This window comes from Peromyscus maniculatus, chromosome 7, assembly GCF_049852395.1.
Source record: "Peromyscus maniculatus bairdii isolate BWxNUB_F1_BW_parent chromosome 7, HU_Pman_BW_mat_3.1, whole genome shotgun sequence".
NCBI lineage: Eukaryota > Metazoa > Chordata > Mammalia > Rodentia > Cricetidae > Peromyscus > Peromyscus maniculatus.
In genome coordinates, this window is record NC_134858.1 from 94,241,027 (window position 1) to 94,261,239 (window position 20,213).

General features: G+C 49.0%; 1 protein-coding gene and 2 long non-coding RNA genes across 5 annotated transcripts in view; 1 reads left to right on the plus strand and 2 right to left on the minus strand.

Moving 5' to 3' along the window:
- Rasa2 (RAS p21 protein activator 2) overlaps positions 1-1,734 on the minus strand; it is a 135,764-nt gene extending 134,030 nt beyond the window's left edge. The window contains exon 1 of one of the 3 annotated variants that reach the window (XM_076576868.1): positions 1,496-1,675. In XM_076576868.1, coding sequence (XP_076432983.1) covers positions 1,496-1,637 — 142 coding nt within the window. In that variant the 5' untranslated portion in view covers positions 1,638-1,675. Of the gene's footprint in view, positions 1-1,114; positions 1,158-1,495 lie in introns of those variants that run through there. The other 2 variants (XM_076576867.1, XM_076576869.1) reach the window with 2 other exon arrangements.
- A 41-nt stretch (positions 1,735-1,775) lies between these two features.
- Positions 1,776-17,842, plus strand: LOC121830944 (uncharacterized). Its single transcript, XR_013052889.1, has 3 exons — positions 1,776-2,214; positions 3,365-3,462; positions 13,873-17,842. It is a non-coding gene; the product is annotated as an uncharacterized LOC121830944 (long non-coding RNA).
- On the minus strand, positions 17,160-19,582 carry LOC143274305 (uncharacterized). The gene is made up of 2 exons (XR_013052890.1): positions 18,765-19,582; positions 17,160-17,370 (listed from the first exon to the last, which is right to left on the minus strand). It is a non-coding gene; the product is annotated as an uncharacterized LOC143274305 (long non-coding RNA).
- Positions 19,583-20,213: the final 631 nt, after the last annotated feature.

The window sequence follows — 20,213 nt, forward strand, 5'->3', positions numbered from 1 at the left end:
GGATCCAATCACAGAAAAATATAAAGGAGAAAAAATGTGGAAAACCAGATCAATGGGGGGGATTCTAGTTCATTTGGCTGTCCCCAAGGATTACATATATGCAAATATATAAATGTAAGAAATATAAATTGTGAAAAGGTTACACCCTAAGAAAGTAACTTAAAATAATGGTTACTTAGACTCACAAAACATCCACTGCTCTGGTGTAATTTTCCAAGTTTTAACACCTAAAATGTCTTAATTAAGAGTCCCAGGAGCACATCAGGGAATAAAAAGTGGCATTTAACGTGTCTGTTCCTGGAGTTTTAATAAAATTCCAAACCCTTGAAAGGGGAGTAACCAAAAAAAAAAAAAAAAGTGGGAGGATCCAAAATAAGTTATAGCATCAACATTTAAGAAGAAAAACTTATATTCTGCTGAAGAAAGAGCAGTATCAGCCATCCTAACACTAAGTATCTTTCACAGTCACGGATTTAGGAGAGACATCAGGGAGCGCGGTTCCAACCTGAGGCTCCTGAATAAAAAATGCTTTTCAACAAAAGTAACAGTAAGTTTCATTCTCTGTCTTTCAATGAAAAGGGGTCGTCTAAATAAGCTGGAGGGGTGGGGGCGTCAATGTAATATCAAAGGGACATTTTGCAAGGCTAGGGATCGCAATGACAATCACACCAGCCTGTCTCCGAGGAAGGAGCGCGGCGCTCACAGAAGTAGCCCATGCCCGGGAGAGCGCCAAGTGGGTTCAGTGCATGACTGTGTTTTGAGACCTGCTCACAGGAAGCCACTACATCCTGCCCCAAGTCCCTGTCAGTCACGCCGCCGCCGTCTCTCGAGTCAAGTCCCCGCCGCCGCCGCAGCAAGGTGGGGCGGGCACAGGTGTCCGGCCCGTGCTCCTCGGGCGGGCGTCCCGCTCGCCTGCCCGCCTCGCCTCGCCGCGCCCAGCCGCCCGGGGCCGCCGGCTTCCGCAGCCCCCGTCTCCACCTCGCAGGAGCCCCCCGGGGAGCCCGCACCCCCTCCTCAGCCCGCCGCCCGGCCCCGCCCGCCCCGCCCCGGCCTCCCTCCCTCCCCCCTCCCTCCTCCAGCCGCGCCTCCCCGGTAATTACCACGGGGCTCCCACCTCGGGCCGCTCCCGTCGTCCGCGGCCGCCCGCAGGCCTGCGTCGGAGGGAGGCCGGAAACTCCGCGCGCCCCCGGCCGCGCCCCGGGCTCCCGCGTCCAGGCCGCGCTTCAGGCAGCGCCCCTCACGCCCGCCCGCCCGCCCGCCCGCGCGGCCAGGTCCCCGCCCCGCTCGCTCCGAGGGGAGCCCCGACCCGCGCCGTCCCGTCGACGCGGCGCCTCCCCGAACACACCCCCGGCCAGTCTCACCAGTCCCCGGCCGCCACCCCCGCGCGCGCGCGCCCGCCCGCCCGTTTGCTTGCCCGCCGCCCACCCTCCGCCGCGCCGCGCCGCTCCGCGCCGGGGTCCCCTCAGCCCACCTCCCCGGCCCCGGCCCCGCTTACAGATCCTGCCGCGCAGGCTCTGCAGCACTCGGACCTCACGGCTGTCCTCGTCTCCCGTCTCGGGGTCTGCCGTGCCGGGGACGGCCGGCGCCTCCGGAGAAGCCGCCGCCGCCGCCGACGCAGCAGGCGCTGCCGCCGCCATGGTGCCGCCCGGCCCCTACCGCAGCCCTACCGCCTGCGTAGCCGGGCGAGGCGGAGCCCGGCGAGGCCTAGGCCGGATCGAGCCGCGCTCTGGCCCCGCCCCGGCCTCGGGCTGGCTCGCCCCGCCCCCTCGCGCCGTGCCCGCCCGTCCTGCGCCCTTGCAGGGACCCGGTTCCAGCTCTCGGCCTTGGGCAAGTCGTTGCGGGGGAAGCCCAAGGGGAACCCTGGCTCTGCTGTGATCCCCAGGACCCTGGGAGTTGGGCGTCCCTCACGAACGGACCTCCAGATCCCCTAATGCTCAAGGAAAATAGAAGTCTTCCGTCAGTGCGACTCCAGGTTCAAAGAAAAAGTTTGGGCATTTTGACGAACGTTCAGCAACTAAGAGATGTGTTAGAGATTCTTCCAACCGTGTCCAGAATGCTCCCGAAGACAGAGACAAACCACTCACACAACCTCTGCTCTAAGTACACTGCTCCGCAAAAAAAATGGTTCAAGAGAAGGACCACAGACTCCTATGCAGCCCGAGACCCAGAGAAATTCTGAATTTATCGCCCCTTGGGTGTTTCAGAATCAGAAAGGTGACCTGTTTCCCACTCCCATAACCAGGCTTTTCAGAAAGTAGATTGGCCCTGGGAAGTTTGTAAATCTTCAACTAGTTGTTGCCACTATCTTAAGGGAACTGTTTACAGTGAGTAAACTGTGTGAATAATACCCTGGTATGTGATGAGGGGGATGATTTCCTGGTCCTGAGGTCGTTAACTGCGCTGCCCTAAGAAGGAAGAAACTGACTTTAATGGAGAAGGGTTGTTCTTTGCCAGTCAGTCAAGAGATTTTTTTTTAAAAGGGTCAGACATATAGAGATGGCCTTAGGTCAAGAGATAGAGAGCCCCGGCCCTTGAGCACCTCAATCTGGAAGGGAACACACAAGAAGGCAGAGGGGGGCCCACAGAAGAGAGAAGTCAGATGAGGAAACTAAGGGAGAGCCTTCCTGGGAATGAACCCTTCCTGGGAAGGGTGAACCGAAGAAAAGCAGGAGCGGAAGTGTTTTGAAGAGCAGAAGCCACTTGTGTAAAGGCCAGTTAGTCCGACAGTGACCTAGGCTTGCTAGGCGTCTTAGGCGGCAGAGCAAGGCTTCTTATCCGGCTTGGGATGCGAGATAACTCCTTTCCTGTATGCTGCAGTCTTCAGAGAAAGTGAGCTTGCATACCTCCTCTTACGGGCATTTTGTCCTCACAAGCAGTAAATCCAAACTTCATTTCTCCTCCCTTCCCAAATCAGAGCTCACGCCCACGTGCTGGAGACCGGCGTTTTTCTATTTTAAAACTTGTAATGCTTTATTAGTATGCATTAATTATGCATAATAATGGGTTTCATGAAAACATTTTCATACGTGTGTATGATGTAGTTATCATATTCACCCTGCTATTACCCTTTTTTGCCACCCTCCGCTTCCTCTGAATCCCTTCCTCTTCCTTGCTAGCCCTGTTCTACACTGATCCACCCGAGGTCAGTGGACAACTTTTGGGAGTTGCTTCTCCTGCCTCCACGTGGATCCTAGGGATTAGCTGAGGTCATTTGTTTCGGTCTCAAGAGCCTTTACTCACAGGCCTGCATGCCAATGAATTTTTGATAATTGTTTCCAGGATCATTAGGTGAGGGGTTAGTTACAGGAGCGTGGGCACTCACCAGTGGCTACACTACTGAAGAAAATGTTTCTTTCTCCGCCAGCAACCATTAACGGCCTAGAAATCCTCGTCGTCAGTCCCTCCCGACTCCACACCCCAGTCTTGTGCAGATCTTGGACAGATGGCCACAGCTGCTGTCAGGTAAAGACTGTCATGGCCGGAGAGGTGGCTCAGTGGTTAAGAGCACTTACAGCTCTTGCAGAGGAGTTCCCAGCACCAATGTGGTGGATCTGTAACTCTAGTTCCAGGGGATGCAACTCCTTCTGATCTCCGGGGACACCAGGCACTCGTGAGGTATACATACATACTTGTGTGCAAACACACACACACATAAAAATAAATTGAAATATCTCTTTAAAAGGAATGTAATGGGACATGTCATGTCATGCCCAGAAGATTCCACAACACTCTACTCTATCCTCTTTCTCTTGCTTTCTTTCTGCCATCTTTTCCTCAACGTGACCTGAGCCTCAGAGGAGGTGATGGAGAGGTGCTGTTTGAGGCCGAGTCCTCAGAGTCTTCTCGTCTCGGTATCTTGACCAGTTAGGAGTCTCTGCCCATTGCAGGGGGGAAAAAAAAAAAAAAAAGCTTCTATAACCAAACCTGACAGCATCACTAATTCATGGGCACAAGCACAATTCTTGTGTATAGCCTCCCTATTAAGGCCTGTGGCCTCCCCAGCCATGTGCTTTTAATCAGATTGATAGTACCAGATGTGACTTCCCTCTTAGGGAGCAGACCTCAATTCCAGGCAGGAAGTGGTTGGTAACCCCCATAGCGGACATACCACTGGTGCATCAGCAGGTACCCTTTGCCTGAGAGGTCAGTAATGGAGCAAGTAGGGACCACAGCTGCGCGAGACTACTGATGACAATTCTCCACCAAGTCTGCATGGCATCCTCTGGCACTGTGAGGGCTCGCTAGCTGGAAGAAGCTTCCAGCTCGGTCTCACTTTGATTTCTGTATGTCCTGTGCTCTCTTCTCTGATAACTTCACACACACACACACACACACACACACACACACACTTCATTTTGATCATATTCACCCCCATTACCCTCCCTTATCACTCTCCCACGCTTTCCCCCAAAAGTCCCAGTTTGTGTGTGTGTGTGTGTGTGTGTGTGTGTGTGTGTGTGTGTGTGGTAGTTTAATCAGGACTGTGAGTCGAGATTGATTGACTGGAGTGACTTAACAGTGGCTGCACCACTGAAGAAAACGATTCCCCTCCCCCAGCAGCCATCGACTAACTGCCTGTAGCTCCTCCAAGAGGGGAGGGTTCTCACGAGCCCCTCCCAATCCGTGAGCGTGTGTCAGTAACCACAGCTGCCGTGAGTTCAGGAGCACAAAGGCCGTGTCAAGTCCCGAAGACAGCATTTCACAGCATGCTTCCCATCCTCAGGCTCTTACACTCTTCCTGCCCCATCTTCCTTGAAGGTCTGTGAACCTCAGAGGTAGTTGGTGTGCGTGTCTCATTTAGGGCCGAGCACTTCTCTGTCCCAGCTCCTATGGATCTCCACATCAACCTCTGTCCACCGAACAAGGAGGCTCCCGGCTGAGGTTGAGAGCAGCGCTGTCCTGTGGGTTTGGACGTCTGTGTGTTTCTCTAGTGCAGAATGGAAATGCTGCCCTGACTCTTCCCTCTGTCATTGGTCTTAAACAATTGTTGAGAACATGTCTGGGAGGCATCTAGCAAGATTAGTCAGTAAATGCCACTTCCTGCTCTTGACAGGAATTCTTATAACAGGTCTACCCCTCTCGTTCCCGTTCAACACCATTTAGTCTTAATCTAAAGGAAAAACTGAAGCTTGGTACTTCTTGTGGGAAACAAAACAAGGACAACCCAAACCCTATCAATGGCTTCATTCATCTTACCAAGCAAGTGTACAGTGCAGGTCATGAAGAGTGTTCAAGATGACTAATGAATAAAGTCCAGCTTCCTCAGCCAGGTGTTCAGGGTGGAGACTAGACCCAGCCCACCTCATAGTCCTCTTACCTCGGTCACTTTCCCCAACAGCCTGGTGTTGAGCAGCTCCCTAAACCAGGAACAGGGACATGTGCCTTCATCCCAGCACTTGGGAGGCAATTGCAGGCCCATTTCTGTGAGCCTGGTCTACATATCAAGTTCCAGTCCAGCCAGGGCTACCCTGCCTCAAAACAACAAACAAACAAAGCCTGCTGGAGGGCTGCCTCATTGCCTCCTCATTCTCCTGTCGGTTTCTGTGTGGACAGCAATTCTCACGTGGCCTGGTGTGATTACTTTCTACCAGGTGTATAAGAAGCCCTCCTTGCAGACGGGCGGTGGTGGTGGCGCACTCCTTTAATCCCAGCATTCGGGAGGCAGAGGCAGGTGGATCTCTGTGAGTTCGAGGCCAGCCTGGGCTACAAATTGAGTTCCAGGAAAGGTGCAAAGCTACACAGAGAAACCCTGTCTCAAAAAAAACAAACAAAAAAAGAATCCCTCCTTGCACTATGGGAGAACAACGGAGGGGTGGTTGATTAGGTGTTTCACCTCTTACATTCAGTGTCCTAATGATTTCGGTATGTTCGATGCATGAATGGGTGATGCATTAACTCACTTCCTCTGCTCTGCAGACTTGGAGCTTCTTCCCTATTTTGAAGTTTCTCACTTGTAATTTGTTCTCATAGCCGTCCAAACGGCAGGCATCAGAATTGAAAACTTGAATAACATCCTGTAATTAGACATCCAAAGCTAGCTTTTTCTTTGAAAAATATTGGTGTCTATACCAGTCTTCTAATTTCCCTTCGCTCTGATACTAAATTGTTACTAAAGTTATAAAAACAATTTCACTTGAAGTAACATCAGTTTTTCCTCCTAGGACATCTTCCTGTTGCAGAGTTCAAAATTAGCACACCGTACCACTAAAGACTCTCTAGTTTCCTTTCTTTTTTTCATCTGAAGTTGCTTCTAATTACTCCATTTGTGAATGATCATTTAAGGATGTGAATGTTTCCAGCTGAAGAAATCTTTACTGGTCATTGTTTCCTTAATATAAGGCGTCTGGGAAATCAAGTTTTACAGACTGCTAAGATTGACATTCGAACTGCAAGGCTGTTTTTTCATCTCATTTCCTCTCCGGCTCTTGCTCTGGGTTTTGAATTCATCTAGAGTTCCTCTCCTTTCTTCATGGTGTTTGGTAACTGCAACAATGTTGCACCAGACCCGATCTTGCAGTCCACTTCCTTCCCTATATTATTAATGAATGTATTTAAAGGCTATCTGCCTATCTCTACTCTTCTCTATTCTGATGAGCAATCATTCACTACTTTGTCTTTTCTGATTTCTTTACTAGTTTTAAACCCATTCATTCATTTAAACCTGCAAATCAGCTCATTCATGGTGGGTTGTGTAGCAACATCACTTTATCTCTTAATGAGATAAATACATCCTGACGATAGAAACTATTTCTGTAGCCTGTCAGTTCCAGCCTATTTCTGAATCACCCACTAGACTGTAAAATGACCTATGAGAGGTATCTCCTGGCTCTCAGTTGTAATTTTTTTTTTAATTTTATGTGTTTAATGGGTGTTTTGCCTGCATGTATGGCTGTGTACTGTGTGAGTGCCTGGCACCCCTGTAGGTCAGAAGAGAGCCTTGGATCCCCTTGGGATTAAAGTTATTGATGATTGTTAGCTAGCCTCCACGTGGGTGCTGGTAATCTAATTCAGGTCCTTTGCAAGAACAAGTGCTCTTAACCACTTAGCCATCTTTCCAGCCTCTATTTTATTTTATTTTATTTTATTTTATTTTATTTTATTTTATTTTATTTTATTTTATTTTTGAGACAGGACTCATTATGTAGACCTAGTTGGCCCAGAACTCTCAGAGAAGCACAGACTTCTACCTCCTGGGTGCTGGGGTCAAATATGCTGGCCACCACACATGGCCCCCTGAGTTACTGGCATTTTCTGATAATTCAGAAGAAGGGGTGTGTGCTTGCATTTTAGTATTTACATGTAGGTCATTTTCATAGATCTGTGCACTAATGAGGCAGAATTATTTCCCCTAGACTGGTTGGGAAGCAAGTTCCTTTTATCAATGATGATCTGGTTTCCCCGTTTTTTCCTCATCTGAGTACTTTTGTGGACTCAAGTTATTCACTCAACCTCTCAATCCAGGCAGCATTTTTCTTTTCAGCAAAGCTGAAATTGTGGAAGGTGATGAAAGAACGTTTACGATTTCACTTCAGAACTGAACAAGGCCATGATAAAACTGGTCAAAAAATGTGGACAGACTTTTATCCCGAAGGCTCCAGCTTGCCTATTTAAAATACTTTGGAATACGTTTAGCTCCTGGAGGAGGCTGTTAAAGGCCTGGATGTCGGAGCAGGAGGTCGCATGCGCCCTTTGGCCAGAGTGACTTCAGGTGTCCTCCAGCTTCCTTCCTTTTGAATTATGATGGCACGTTCCCCTCCTCCAGTGTGCTCTTCTGGTCACTTTTAACTGATAAAACAACAGCTCTGAAAAGAAGACTGGACATGTCGAGCAACTGTGCACTTGTTTCATCTGTTCTGTCCCAGGAAATGTCTTTGTTTGGGCAGGTCTATCCATTCATCAGAAATCCTGGAGACACACACCAGTCATTCAGTTGGTAAGAGTACCTCAGGCCGCCGGGCAGTGGTGGCACACGCCTTTAATCCCAGCACTTGGGAGTCAGAGGCAGGCAGATCTCTGTGAGTTCGAGGCCAGCCTGGGCTACAGAGTGAGTTCCAGGAAAGGCTCCAAAGCTGCACAGAGAAACCCTGTCTTGAAACGCCCCCCCCCCCAAAAAAAAGAGTACCTCAGGCCATGCAGCCCCTACAAACCCAGCAGCTTCGTGAACTTCATTCAGGCTGAGTCCAGCTGAATCCCACACTCTTAAGATACAGGTAGGGTCTCCCAGGATCCCTGTCATTAACTTGGCTGGCACACATCTGCATGGGCACCTTCAGGGAATGCAGGCTGGAGACCCACCTAGCTATGCTCATGGAAAGTTCCAGGTCCCTAACCCCCTCCTCAATGCCTTGGGAAAATAATGAAGTGGTAGTTGGTTAAATGGTACCTTCAAATGCTTCTAAAGTCTCAGCAGAAAGAAAGTGGAGCCAATGAAGGGCTGGCTAACAAGGCTGGAGAGATGGCTCAGTGGTTAAGAGAAGAGGCTCCTCCTCCAGAGGACCTGGGTTCAATTCCCAGCACGCAGATGACAGCTCACTATCGTCTGTAACTCCAGTTCCAGGGCGTCCAACACCTTTGTCTGGCCTCTCGGGGCTCCAGGCATGCACATGATGCATAGACATATATGCAAGCAAAACACCCATACAATAAAACTTAATTAAAAAAAAAAAAGAGAGAGAGAGCTAGTGAGAGAGCTGACCCAAATTCCCTCTGGCAACAAAGCCTGGCGTGGAGGAACCATCAATCAATCAGCAGTGAGGAGCGAGAGTCAAGAATGCAGGCACAAGGACAATTCTTTGCAGAATCTCTCTCCCCTCTACAAAACACAGGAAGTGGTGCTGGGTGTAAATCCTGAACCGGGCACTTCAAGCGGGCCCTGCAGGTCGACGGCACCTGCTGTACAAGACTCTGACATTTATGGCTAATGTCGGCGTCTGTTCCTGTTATTCTCATGCTACTGTGCTGGCTCGGAGCAGAGCTGATCCACAGACTCTCTAGGATTTGAGCCGATGCGCCCTGACTGCCAAGCGCGGTCCTCATCAGTCCTCTTTGTTGCCCTCTTCAGAAGCTCCGCTGCCCCCTGGGCAGTTTTCCAGGGGTGAGGACTGGGGGAGGTCAGCTCTGGGAAACAGTCGTGTCTGATGGCCAGGGCAACTTCTGAGCCGCTTCTGGGGTGTTTGTGATGTGGAAAGGCTGAATGGGGGTTAGCCCCGGAGAGGCAGAAGAAGAGAAGTATTTGAGAAGCAGACAGGCTGCACCTGAGACTGACTGAATAGGCCTCCAGGAAAGAGGACCCTGCTCCAGGGGCGGGGCAGATCCTTGGGGGGAGAGCTAGCAACTCTGTCACAGGCAAGTGTAAGCTGGGCTCTGTAGAGGCAGCAAAACCATTTTATTTTCCCTGGCCTCTTCTCCCTAATGCTGCTTCTTTTCCAGCTCTAAGTGAAGTCTGGCAGCATCCCCGTCACCCTTCTCAGCCATTTAAGCATCTAGTTGAGGACAACAGTCAAAGCTGCAGCTGCCCCTCTCCTTTGAATCGGGCCTGCCACGGGCTGGGAGGCTACTGCAGAACTGAGGTAGGGCTCTGCTCACTTCTTGCCTTTTTTGTGGTCTCTCTTTCTACTCGCTGAGGTTGCCGTCTCCTCTGGGGGAGGCAGGGTCCAGAAGAAGAGGGATGGAAGAACGGCCCCGTCCCAGATGGCATGTCCTAGCATGACCTGGCATTACTGCTGAGACTGTAACGGTGCTCTGAGGAGCCTCCCTTCCCAGGTACCAGTGATGGAGGTTACCCGGACATTGTTCTGAACTGCAGTTCTAGCCCGTCTACTCCATCTACCAGCTGACGACTGCCAACACGTGTCTCCCACATTTCCTCAGCCTACCCTTCAGTTCCTGTTCTTTCTCAGCCCACCAGCTCAGGCCTTGGGGGAAGCTCTCCCCAGGACGCTTTCTCTTCTCTGCACTCTCGTCTACCTGTTCTGTCATCTAGAGCAGGAGCTTCGGCTTCTTGCCCTGGGATTCCACCAGTCGTTCATACTCCAGCGACATCTCATGTTTCACAAGAGATCAGCATGTTTAACACTAGCTGCAGAGCAGGCCTCAGACTCTTGCAAATCGTGAACAGGGGTCCTCCACACATACTGGGAAATAAGGAGGCAGCTATTGTACTGTCCTGTTGCAGGCAAATGAAGCGGGGAGGTTCACCTTGCCACTTATCACCCAGACATCAGAAGAAAACACTGTACCACCAAAGGAGGTTCTTTGGGAGGTATGGTGGTGCCATGGTAGGTGGTCCAGAGACCCTGTCTGATTTCTTTCTAAGAGAAAAGTCTAAGAAAGTTGAGGCATGAGAAATTGATTGGGGTGGGACCCAGAGATTCAGGAGGCAAAGTTATTATTAATATTAATACATCAACTCCAAGGCCACTTCTGAATACTTGTAGACTGCACAGAGGGACACTCCCTCCAGAAGGCTCTAGGTCCAGAGAACTCTCGTTCCTAGGGCCCACTGAAGCCTGGAATCTGAATAGCTCTCTGTTCCCGGGGAAGAGAGATGAACGGCCCAGCTTTCAGGGGTATCTCCTTAGGCCTGCTGTCATTGCATTGAGAAAGGCGCTTGGTAGATGGCCTGGCCCCAGGTGGTGAGTTTACCAGCTCAGAGGAGGAATCTTGACCCAAAGGCAGTATGAAACATCGCTGAGTCTTGACAACCACAGGTGCCTGCATCTAATTTGTTAGGTCCAAAAGTGTGTCGTTGTAGGTGTGTGCATTTGTGTGGAGGTTGGAAGTGGACAGGTGTCTTTGTCCACAGCTCGCCACTTAAGTTACCGAGGCAAGGTCTTGTTGAATCCAGAGCTTGCCGATTTGGCTAGTGTAGTTAGCAGGGTTGCCTCAGGGATCCCCTGTCTGGGCCTCCAAACAGCTGGGATTCCAGGTGTGCTTCTATACCTACCTGGCCTTTATGTGGGTGCTTGGGGTGTGAACCCCAGACCTCATGCCTGACTGTAGTGCTTACTAAGACTTCCGTCTTGGCTTTGCCGGGTCACGTGTCCTGTGTTCCAGAACCATTTAGAAGTAGGTGGCTCTCCACCCTAAATAGTCCGTGTGTGTTTCTTAAACTGAAGAATTCCTTTGCCCCACCTGGTGTACTTAGAGCCAGGAGAGCAATATTACTAAGACACTAGCTCATCTATAGGCTTCATTCGCTCTTCTATTAACTCAACAATCATCTTTACAGAAAAAGAAAGTCCTGCTTCTGAATGACATCCACTGGTTGTCTTTGTTTTCTTTTAACCTGGGGCAGTTCCTCAATTTTTCCTTGTCTTTCTCAAGCACAATATTTTTTAACTGAAAAAAAAATAGTTTACATGCAATATATTCTGATTACACTTTCCCCAATCCCTTCAAGATCCCCCCACCCCAACCCACCCAACTCCATGCCCTTTCTCTCTAAAAAAAACAAAAACCAACAAACAAAACCACAACACACACACACACACACACACACACACACACACACACACACGACCCAAAACAAAAACCCACAAGAACAAAAATGGGAACCAAAATATACAAACAAAAGACCATTAAGACAAAAAAATGTCCAAGTCACATGATGCCTACACTGGAGTGTGGTTTCTATACCCAATGACTGACTAACTTTGCCTTTGTAAGCAGGTATCAATTGCTGACAGCTTGCCCATGTCCACTTCCATTTCTCAGTGCTGGGATCTCATCTAGCTTGAACCTGTGCATACCCTGTGCCTGCTGCCACAGACACTGCATTCATATGTGCACCAGTCCTGTTGTGTCTTACAGTCTTTCCACCTCTTCTTCCGAGTAGGTCCTGAGCCCTGGGGTGAAGATGGGGTTGATGAAAACATTCGTCCCATTTTGGACCAAGGGTTCTAAAGTTTCTCACTCACTGCACACTGTCTGGTTATGAGTCTGTGTCAGCTCCTCTCTCCCGTAAGAAGCCTTTCTGATGAAGGTTGAGCGAGACAGTGATCTATGGATATAGCAGAATATTGCTAGACGCCATTTTATCCCTGTAATCCTTTAGCAAAGCGATAGCAATTGATTTTCTCCTAGGCCCCTGGCCTATCCAGTCTCAGGTTCTTGGCTGCACAAACAGTGTCCGGCATGGGTTCCATCTCATGGAGTAGGCCGTTCACACCATCAGAGAGTGGGTGGTTGGTTACTCCCACAACATTTGAGCCACCATTGCACCAGCATATCTCCCAGGCAGGTCACCATTGTAGGTCACACAGGGTTTGTAGCTGGGTTGATGAACTAACTACCCTTCTATGGTAGCATGCGGAGTACCTTCCAGTACCGTGATTGCTAGATGGCGGGGGTGAGTTTGACAAGGCTGATATTCTTAGTGGACCCATGCCAGTTGTATTGTCAAATGTCCCTGAATTTCTGTCACATGTTTTTGGCCCGAGAGAAGCCTTGCTCTCAGCTGGGATGCATATGCATAACTCAGTTTCCCATAGCGTATTATAGCCATACAAAGCTTTGATTCACGGGAAGATGAGGAAGGAGGCAAGGGCTGGAGAAGGCTGCATTGAAGGTGGAGCGCGTATGATGTCTGAGAGAGACTTCAGGCAATAAGGCCACCAAACCCTGGGCGACTCTTCCTGCACAGACCACAGTGTCTGCCCACTGGCCATGTAAACCGGGCATTGTTCGTGACTGGTAAGTTTTGCAGTTTGGTTCTTTGACTCTCCAAGGGATTCTTGGTTACCTAACACATTTAAAGCAGTCGTTTCTTAGTAAGCAGGGGTTTCAGTTGCTTCACGTAAAGTGAGATCCATCCCTCACTTGTGTGTGCTGATGTGCAAAGCAGTCTGCAATCCCCTACGGGAGCACTTCTGTATGTACACCACTTCCTCTGGACAGCTTTCCAGCTCCCATCCTTCATGGGCACAGTTAGGAGATCTTAGGCTGTAACTAACAGAAAATGTTCAGAAATGTCTTAAACAATTATACTTTTTTTTCATAGAGAAGAAATGTTTACTGTTACAAAAATAGAAAAAGAACTACCATACAATTCTACACTTCTGTGTAAAAGAATTGAAAGCAGGGTCTTGAGGAGACATTTGTTCATTAATCTCCACAGCAGCATCATTCACAGTAGACAAAAAGTGGAAGCAACTAAGCACCCACTAAAAGATGAATGGAAAAACAAGGTGTAGTGTAGACATACTACAGAATACTGCTCAACTGTAAAAAAGAAGGAAGTTTTGACACATGCTATAATATGGACGAACTTCAAGGACATTGTGGTAAGTGAAACAAGCTAGTTACAAAACACATAAGTTTCTACTTATATGTGGTACCTAAGGGGTTCAAATTCACACAGACAGAAGTAGGAGGGGATTTTCAGGGACTAGGTGAAGGGAGTAATAGGGAGTCACCGTCTGATGGGTAGAGTTTGAGTTTTTTACATGGAAAGAACTCTAGAGAGGATGGTGGTAAAAGCTGCACAACAGTGTGAATGTACTTAGCTACTGAACTATATGTTTACCAATGCTAAGATGATGATCTTGAAAACAATTTTATTTAATTTTATTTTACATGTGTGAATGTTTTGTCTTCATATATATATATATATATATATATATATATATATATATATATATGCATACAGTGTGTGAAAGGCTGGAGGAGGATGTTAGATCCCTGGAATTGGAGTTATAGATGGTTGTGAGCCACAGTATGGTTGCTGAGAACCAAACCTGGGTCCTGGGAGCATGAGCCATCTCTCCAGCCCTGAGATAACACATCTTATGGTATATGTAAAGAAATCATTGTGGTTGGGGGTCCCCCTGGGGAGTTAGCATCTTTGTGATCATCTTGCCTTTTGTTTCATAGTCACAAGACCGCCGTGGTGGCTAAAACCACCTACCTCTGATCGTGGAGTACATGGACCAGGACTTTCTCCTGAAGACTCACAATTGTTCTGGATGTATGAACTGTCTTAGTCTAATCATCGTTAACGGGCCTGAAGACAGGCCCTTCATCATCAGGGGACCTGCATTGCCTCTTCCCAGGCAGTCTGGACCAAATCCATGTCTTACTGTGGGAGCGGGGATCAGTATCCATGAAGTCAGACAGCTCTGTCCCCCGCAGCATGTCTTCCATCCGTACTGCCTGAGTTCAGCTGAAAATATTTTGATACATTTACTGCCCACACACCACCTCTTCTTCCTTTGGGCTAGCATCGTCCCGTGTGCACACAGACACTGCCTGTGTGCTCATAGCAAACTCCTAAGTCCTCTTTGTTCAGCTGTGTGTGCCGCTCTCAAAAAATGTGCCTTTGGCTCAGAAGTACGTGGAGAACAAAACAGACACAGGAGGCATCGACTGAATGTTTGAGAATGAGTGGATGGACAAAGACACGAGATGGGACGCTCAAAGAAGCCGCCAACGGATGTGCCAGACTCTGAACCTGAACCTGGTAAGAGAGAGCAGAGCTCATCATGGAGCCAGAGGGGCCAAGCAAGAGCTTTGCAGAAAGTGTAGGGGCAGAGGGAAGGCAAAGTGGCATAAGTCAGGTGAGGAAGAAGAAAGGGAAAGAGGCAAGCTCTGTGGTTTGTAGTCCTCCCCTTGAGCCGGGCTGTGTGTCACAAGCAACTCAGATTTGGCAGAGAGGGCAGAGGAAGGCAGAAGCTCACTGGCCACACACTGTTGTTAGCAGTGGCTTAGAGCTAAACATCTTCCGTTTTTGTGGGTTGTTGCAGAAAGTAGGGAAAGTGAAGACAAACTTGTAAGCTGCTTTCAGACTTACGAAGAAATCTCCAGGTAGTCTTATCAATCCAAAGGTTTCCATCTTGCCACTCCCTGCCCAAGTAATTCAGTCTCTCCTCAGTTATTGACTCCCAAGAGGGCCACGGGGTTGCCGTTGGCATCTTGGGGTCGGGTTGTATGGCAGGAGGGGGATGGAGTGGTTATGTTCTTCCTTCCCTGCTCTGGCTTCTTGTGTCACATAACGGGACTCCCACTGTTTTGTGATGTCCGCTATGAGAAGGTCAAGACCCAAGCCAAGAGCACCATGTTTCAGAACCCATGGGGCATCCAGGTGTCAGCAAAGCTGGCAAGAACGGCCACTCTTCGATTTCTAGGCCCAAAGCAGCACCTTGCAGGCTCTAAGACGTGTAAACCAGTTCTCAGCTCGGAGTGTCCCCCTCTCACCATCAGGACTACATGAGTCTAAGATGCCAGGCTACAGGTGTGACTTCTGTGTCATGTCAAAGCAACCAATATTTTCCAACTTCTTCCTTATGTGTTCTGGTCTCCTTGGCAGCTACAGCTGGTTATATGACTCAGTGAGACTGGAGAGAGAGTCCACTTTGATCTTCCAAAAGGCTTTGTTTGCTCACTAGGAAGAATACATATCATAGACTGTCACCATTTCTCCTAAGGCCCGGCCACCTTCCTTTGTTGAATGAGGACAAATGCCTGGGAATTCCACAGCTATCCTGTGATCACGACAAAAATCTCCTGAGAGCCCTGACTCTGAAATCTATACCAGCTCTGGACTCATTCCTCCAGTCTTTGTGGGGAGAGAGAGAGAGAGAGACAGACAGACAGACAGACAGACAGACAGACAGACTACCTCTCTGCCTGAGGCATGCTCCCCTTGGTTCCACCTTTAACTTTGGCACATTATGTGCTGATGCTATGACCCCATTTCATAGGGGCCAAGTTGTTCATTCACAAATCACCTGATGGACAATGGTCTGGAGTCACCAAGGGTGGCCCTGCTTGCTGTTTGTTGCTACTGAAGGAGAAAGGTAGGTCTCCACCAAGGGTAGTAGAGGCAATAATGTAGCTGCTTTTGGTGGCGTTGGTGCCGGACCAAGCCTGCTGGCGATTGCCCTCTGGCCATGTGCTCTGCCTCTGGGCCCTTGACTTGGTATGTTCCTATAGAGAAATGTAGGGGCTTGGAGCAAGGCAGCCCAATATCTTGGCCCTCATAGATGAGATGTTGGTATTTATTTCCTAAACATGGGACGTCATTTCAGAGAAAAGACAAGGGTATATAGGCAGAAAAGAAATAGGGTTTGGATAAATTTGTAGCCTATTGAAATAATTGAACCAGTGACCACCAAAAATGTGAGCATTCTAGTTTGTTTTGTTTTTAAAGCTATATAGTATAGATTCCTAGGACTGAAGCCTAAGGCTGCCAGAGTAGAGAGGGCTGATGAGAACCCAGCCAGGGAGATTCGAAGAGAAATGTGAAATTAAATATGCCACCGTTTCCTAACCCCTTACCCCAGAAATCCTTCTTAATGAATCTAGTACCTACAGCAAAGCAAAACAAAGTGCTTAGTCCCTGTGGGGAAGTACGTGGGAGGGACCGGGCAAAGAGTTGGATTCTGGGAATTCTCTTTCGAGAGCAAAGGATGCGAAGAAGCCATAATTGTCCATTGCCATCATGTCTTAGTCACGACAGCTGTTCCATCTGTGTGCTTGTTTTATACTGGTAACAGCCAGGGAGTTGGCTCAGCAGTGTTCCGATCCCCAGAACCCACAAAAATGCTGGGCAGCCATGGCAGCCTGCCTATAATTCCAGCTCTGGGAAGGTGGAAGGCTGAAGTAGGGTATCCCTGAAGCAAGCTAGATTAATGGAGTGGTGTGGAGAGCAGCAAAGGAAGATTCCTGAGGTAAGCCTCAGGCCTCTACATGCACACACACACACACACACACACGCACGCACGCACGCACGCACGCACGCACGCACGCACGCACGCACGAACACATACAACATATGTACAGACATTCAATAAGATTTTCTATAACTTTCTTTTTTCAAATCTGGGTCTGGAATGAAACAGGAATTCTTCCACGTTAATGGTTGTTAGGAACCCAGTTTCTATCTAGATTACCGGATAAGGACTGATATGAGTTACTAATGAGATGGCCCAGAAGGTAAAACACCTGACGCCAAGAATGACAATTTGAGTTTCATTTCCAGGACCCACCTGGTAGACGGAGAGAAACCACTCCCCAAAGTACTCGTCGTCTGTCCTCCACAAGTACCATGTACCTGTGACTGGGTGCTGCCCCCCCATCTCCTGCGCGCTCTCTCTCTCACACACACACACCAAATAATAAATACGATCAACACTTTCAAAAAGAATATCACAAATGTGAAAGAATGTTGAAAACGAGAAAAGCTGTCTTTATTTTTGTTACTAGAAAGGGATGTAAGGAAACGAGCATTTCTTGGTCACGCTTCTTTCTACCTGGGACACTTGGCTGTGGAGAGGCGTCCTGTGTAGTGCAAGATGCTTGGCGGTGCCTTCAGCCTCTATCCGTATGCCGCTAGCATATCTCAGTTGTGACAACTGAAAATGTCTTCAGGAGCTGGGGATGTAGATCAGTTGTCACAGTGCTTGCCTGGCACGCACAAGACCCTGGGTTCAATGCCCAGAGCTGCATAAATCCAGGAGAAGTGGCAAGTTCCCGTAATCTCAGCACTCAGCCCCAGAGGCAGAACAAAACTAAGTTCAAGGTCATTGTCAGCTAAATAATGAGTTTGAAGCCCGCCTGGGATACATCAGAGCATGTCTCAAATGTCCTCTAGGAGACAAAAATCACCCCCCCCCAGTTGAGAGTCTTGGATCTTATTAGTCATCTCTTACATAGCATCAGGGCACTGTGCTTGTCAACCTGTCAAGGCTGGGATCTCTGTACATTGGCGACTAAATGGGGTTCAAAGAAACAGTCTTGATGGGAACTCCCTTAAATCTCAGGGAATGGCAAAGACACAAGAACGGAGCCCACGGCAACTCCTACCCAAATCCGTCTTGTGTCTTCTCTAAAGTGCAACAGTAACCGGCCCTGCTGCCTTTCCCCAGAGTACATTTCCCCAGAGTACACGCGCTGGCATCTATGTGCCTGTCTTCCTCTCCAACACCTTTGGACACGTTTCATGGCCTCTGTCCTCTCGAGGCTCTTTCAAGACAAACTTGTTCTTTCTTTGTTTCTCCTTAGAATGCACTCCTGTGGCTTATCCATTTCCTGCCTCCTTCCCATCAGCTTTTTTTGCACCCAAAAGCCCAAAGAGCTGGTCTGGACCCTCTGAGCTCTTCTGCACAGTTGCATGTGGGTGGATGGGAGGGACTGAGCAGCCCAAGAAGCACCCAATTTAGCAGCGGGAGGAGGATGGAAAGGGCTGGCAGTGCTCATGTGTGAGGAAGGGTGCAGATTTTTGTCACCCCACTCACAGATGTGCAGAGACGATGTCCTATCTTTGTTTCTCTAAAATTATTTTCTCTGTTCTGAATCTCCAGCCGCAGAATGGGGGGCGGGGGGGGGGCATTTGAATGAAAGAACTTAAGTAGACACATCAAGTGAACGGTCCACCCTGCCAGGATGGAACATAAAACATTCTTAGTTTTTGAATATCCAATCTGGGTTGGAGGTTATGGCTAACAGATTCTTTGGGGACAGAGAGAGGATGGGCTTCCCGGGTCCACTCCTAGCTCCTCCATCTTCGATGAATTTTGCTAGGTGGGTGGTCTGGATAGTCCGGCGTTTCACCCGTGAGGGAGAGACTGCCTGGCTCTGCTCCTAGGCTGTTTGCAGGCACCTGCTGCTGAGGCAGTCTCCAGTGCCCGTGGTCTGCTCTTTCCTGGCTTCGAAGGACCTGCGTGTGTTCCCTGATGACTCAGTGCTGTTCTGGCTGGGACTCTGACCCCACATCCTCCATCTGGCTCTTCCCCAGAGTGTCCACCCCCACCTCGCGGGTGACTCACCTTTCGCTCGTGATGCTTGGCACACGGAGGCCTGTTGGCTCTCAGCTCAGTCAGCTCAGCTACTTCTCGTCTGTGGTCCTGGGGGCAGTCCAGGGCATTACACTCAACCTTTCTCCCTAAATAACCTTGTAGTCACTCTTAGGGACCAGGTAACATGGCAGGTAGGCCCTCCCAGAGCCCCAAAGATGGGGGTCTTCAGGAGCCCTCCACCTTCTCCCCACCAAGCTGATTGAGGCAGGGTCAGGAGAAGGGAGACCATACTCTCGTTAGCCTGTGACCTCCCTCATCTTTCCCTGTTTTTCCCAACGAGTGTAGTAGGATTAGCAGGGTAGGTTTTCCTCTGTCTGCCCGCTCCAGAACTTCTGACATAAAACTCCGAGGTTAGCTGATTCTGTTGCCAACAAACAAAGAAAAGAAATCTTCGACTGTGTAGCATACCTTCTCTCTTACGAAGTTCAGCTATTTAAACTACTGTTTGGCTAAAATGTCTGAAAATTCTATTTAGTAGCTGATTTTAACTTTCCCTTCTCCGGTTTCCTCTTTCTTTGCGTTTCTTGGCATAACAACTCTAAGCCTCACTAAGGCACCCGGAAAACCTCTAGAAGTGTAAGGAAGGGTGGTATACGGTAAAGAGAAAGGAGGCCCCATGTTCTGATATTTCAGAACTGTTTTGCCACCATGCACACCTTTATAGTTTACCTGCCACACATCATGTTTTAATGGAGATGTTCCATCGAGGCCTTCGGGCTGAAACCACAGCCGTGTGGGTAAACCACATCTGTCCAGGCAAAGGCTGGAAGAAGTACAGATTACCACACCGGAAACTGGAACACTCAGACTAACTGCTGACAGACAGGAGAAGGACTGCTTTGCCATCCGCAAGTCTGGAACCTGAAGATGAGCAATCTCCCAGTGTGGGAAATTTCCTCACAAACCCAGTGAGACCAGGTTCTTTGAAGAGATTGGTGAAACAAAGTCTTTAACATGGAAGGAATAACAGAGAGATAACACTCTTTCATTTTGGAGATAAGTTCGTTTAAAAAGAATTATTATTTGTGTTTTTATAGCCTCAGTGTTTCTGTCATTTTTAAAAAGACCTTTTTGGGGCCAGAGATATGGCTCAAAGGTTAAGAGCACTGGCTGCTCTTTCAGGGACCCAGGTTCAATTCCCAGCACCCACATGGCAGCTTACAGCTGTCTGTACCTCCAGGTCCAGGGGATCTGGCACCCTCACACAGATATATATGCAGGCAAACACCAATGCCCACAAAATAGAATTTAAAAAGGACCTGACAGGTTGTGGAGATGCTTGGCAGTCACAGCTCTTCATGTGCAAGCAAGAGTTTGAGTCGTCAGCACCCATGCAAATGCCAAGAGGGTGAGGGGGCCACCTCTAAGTCCAGCCTGGGAAGGTGAAGACAGGATCCCTGGAGCAAGGCCAGACTAGCC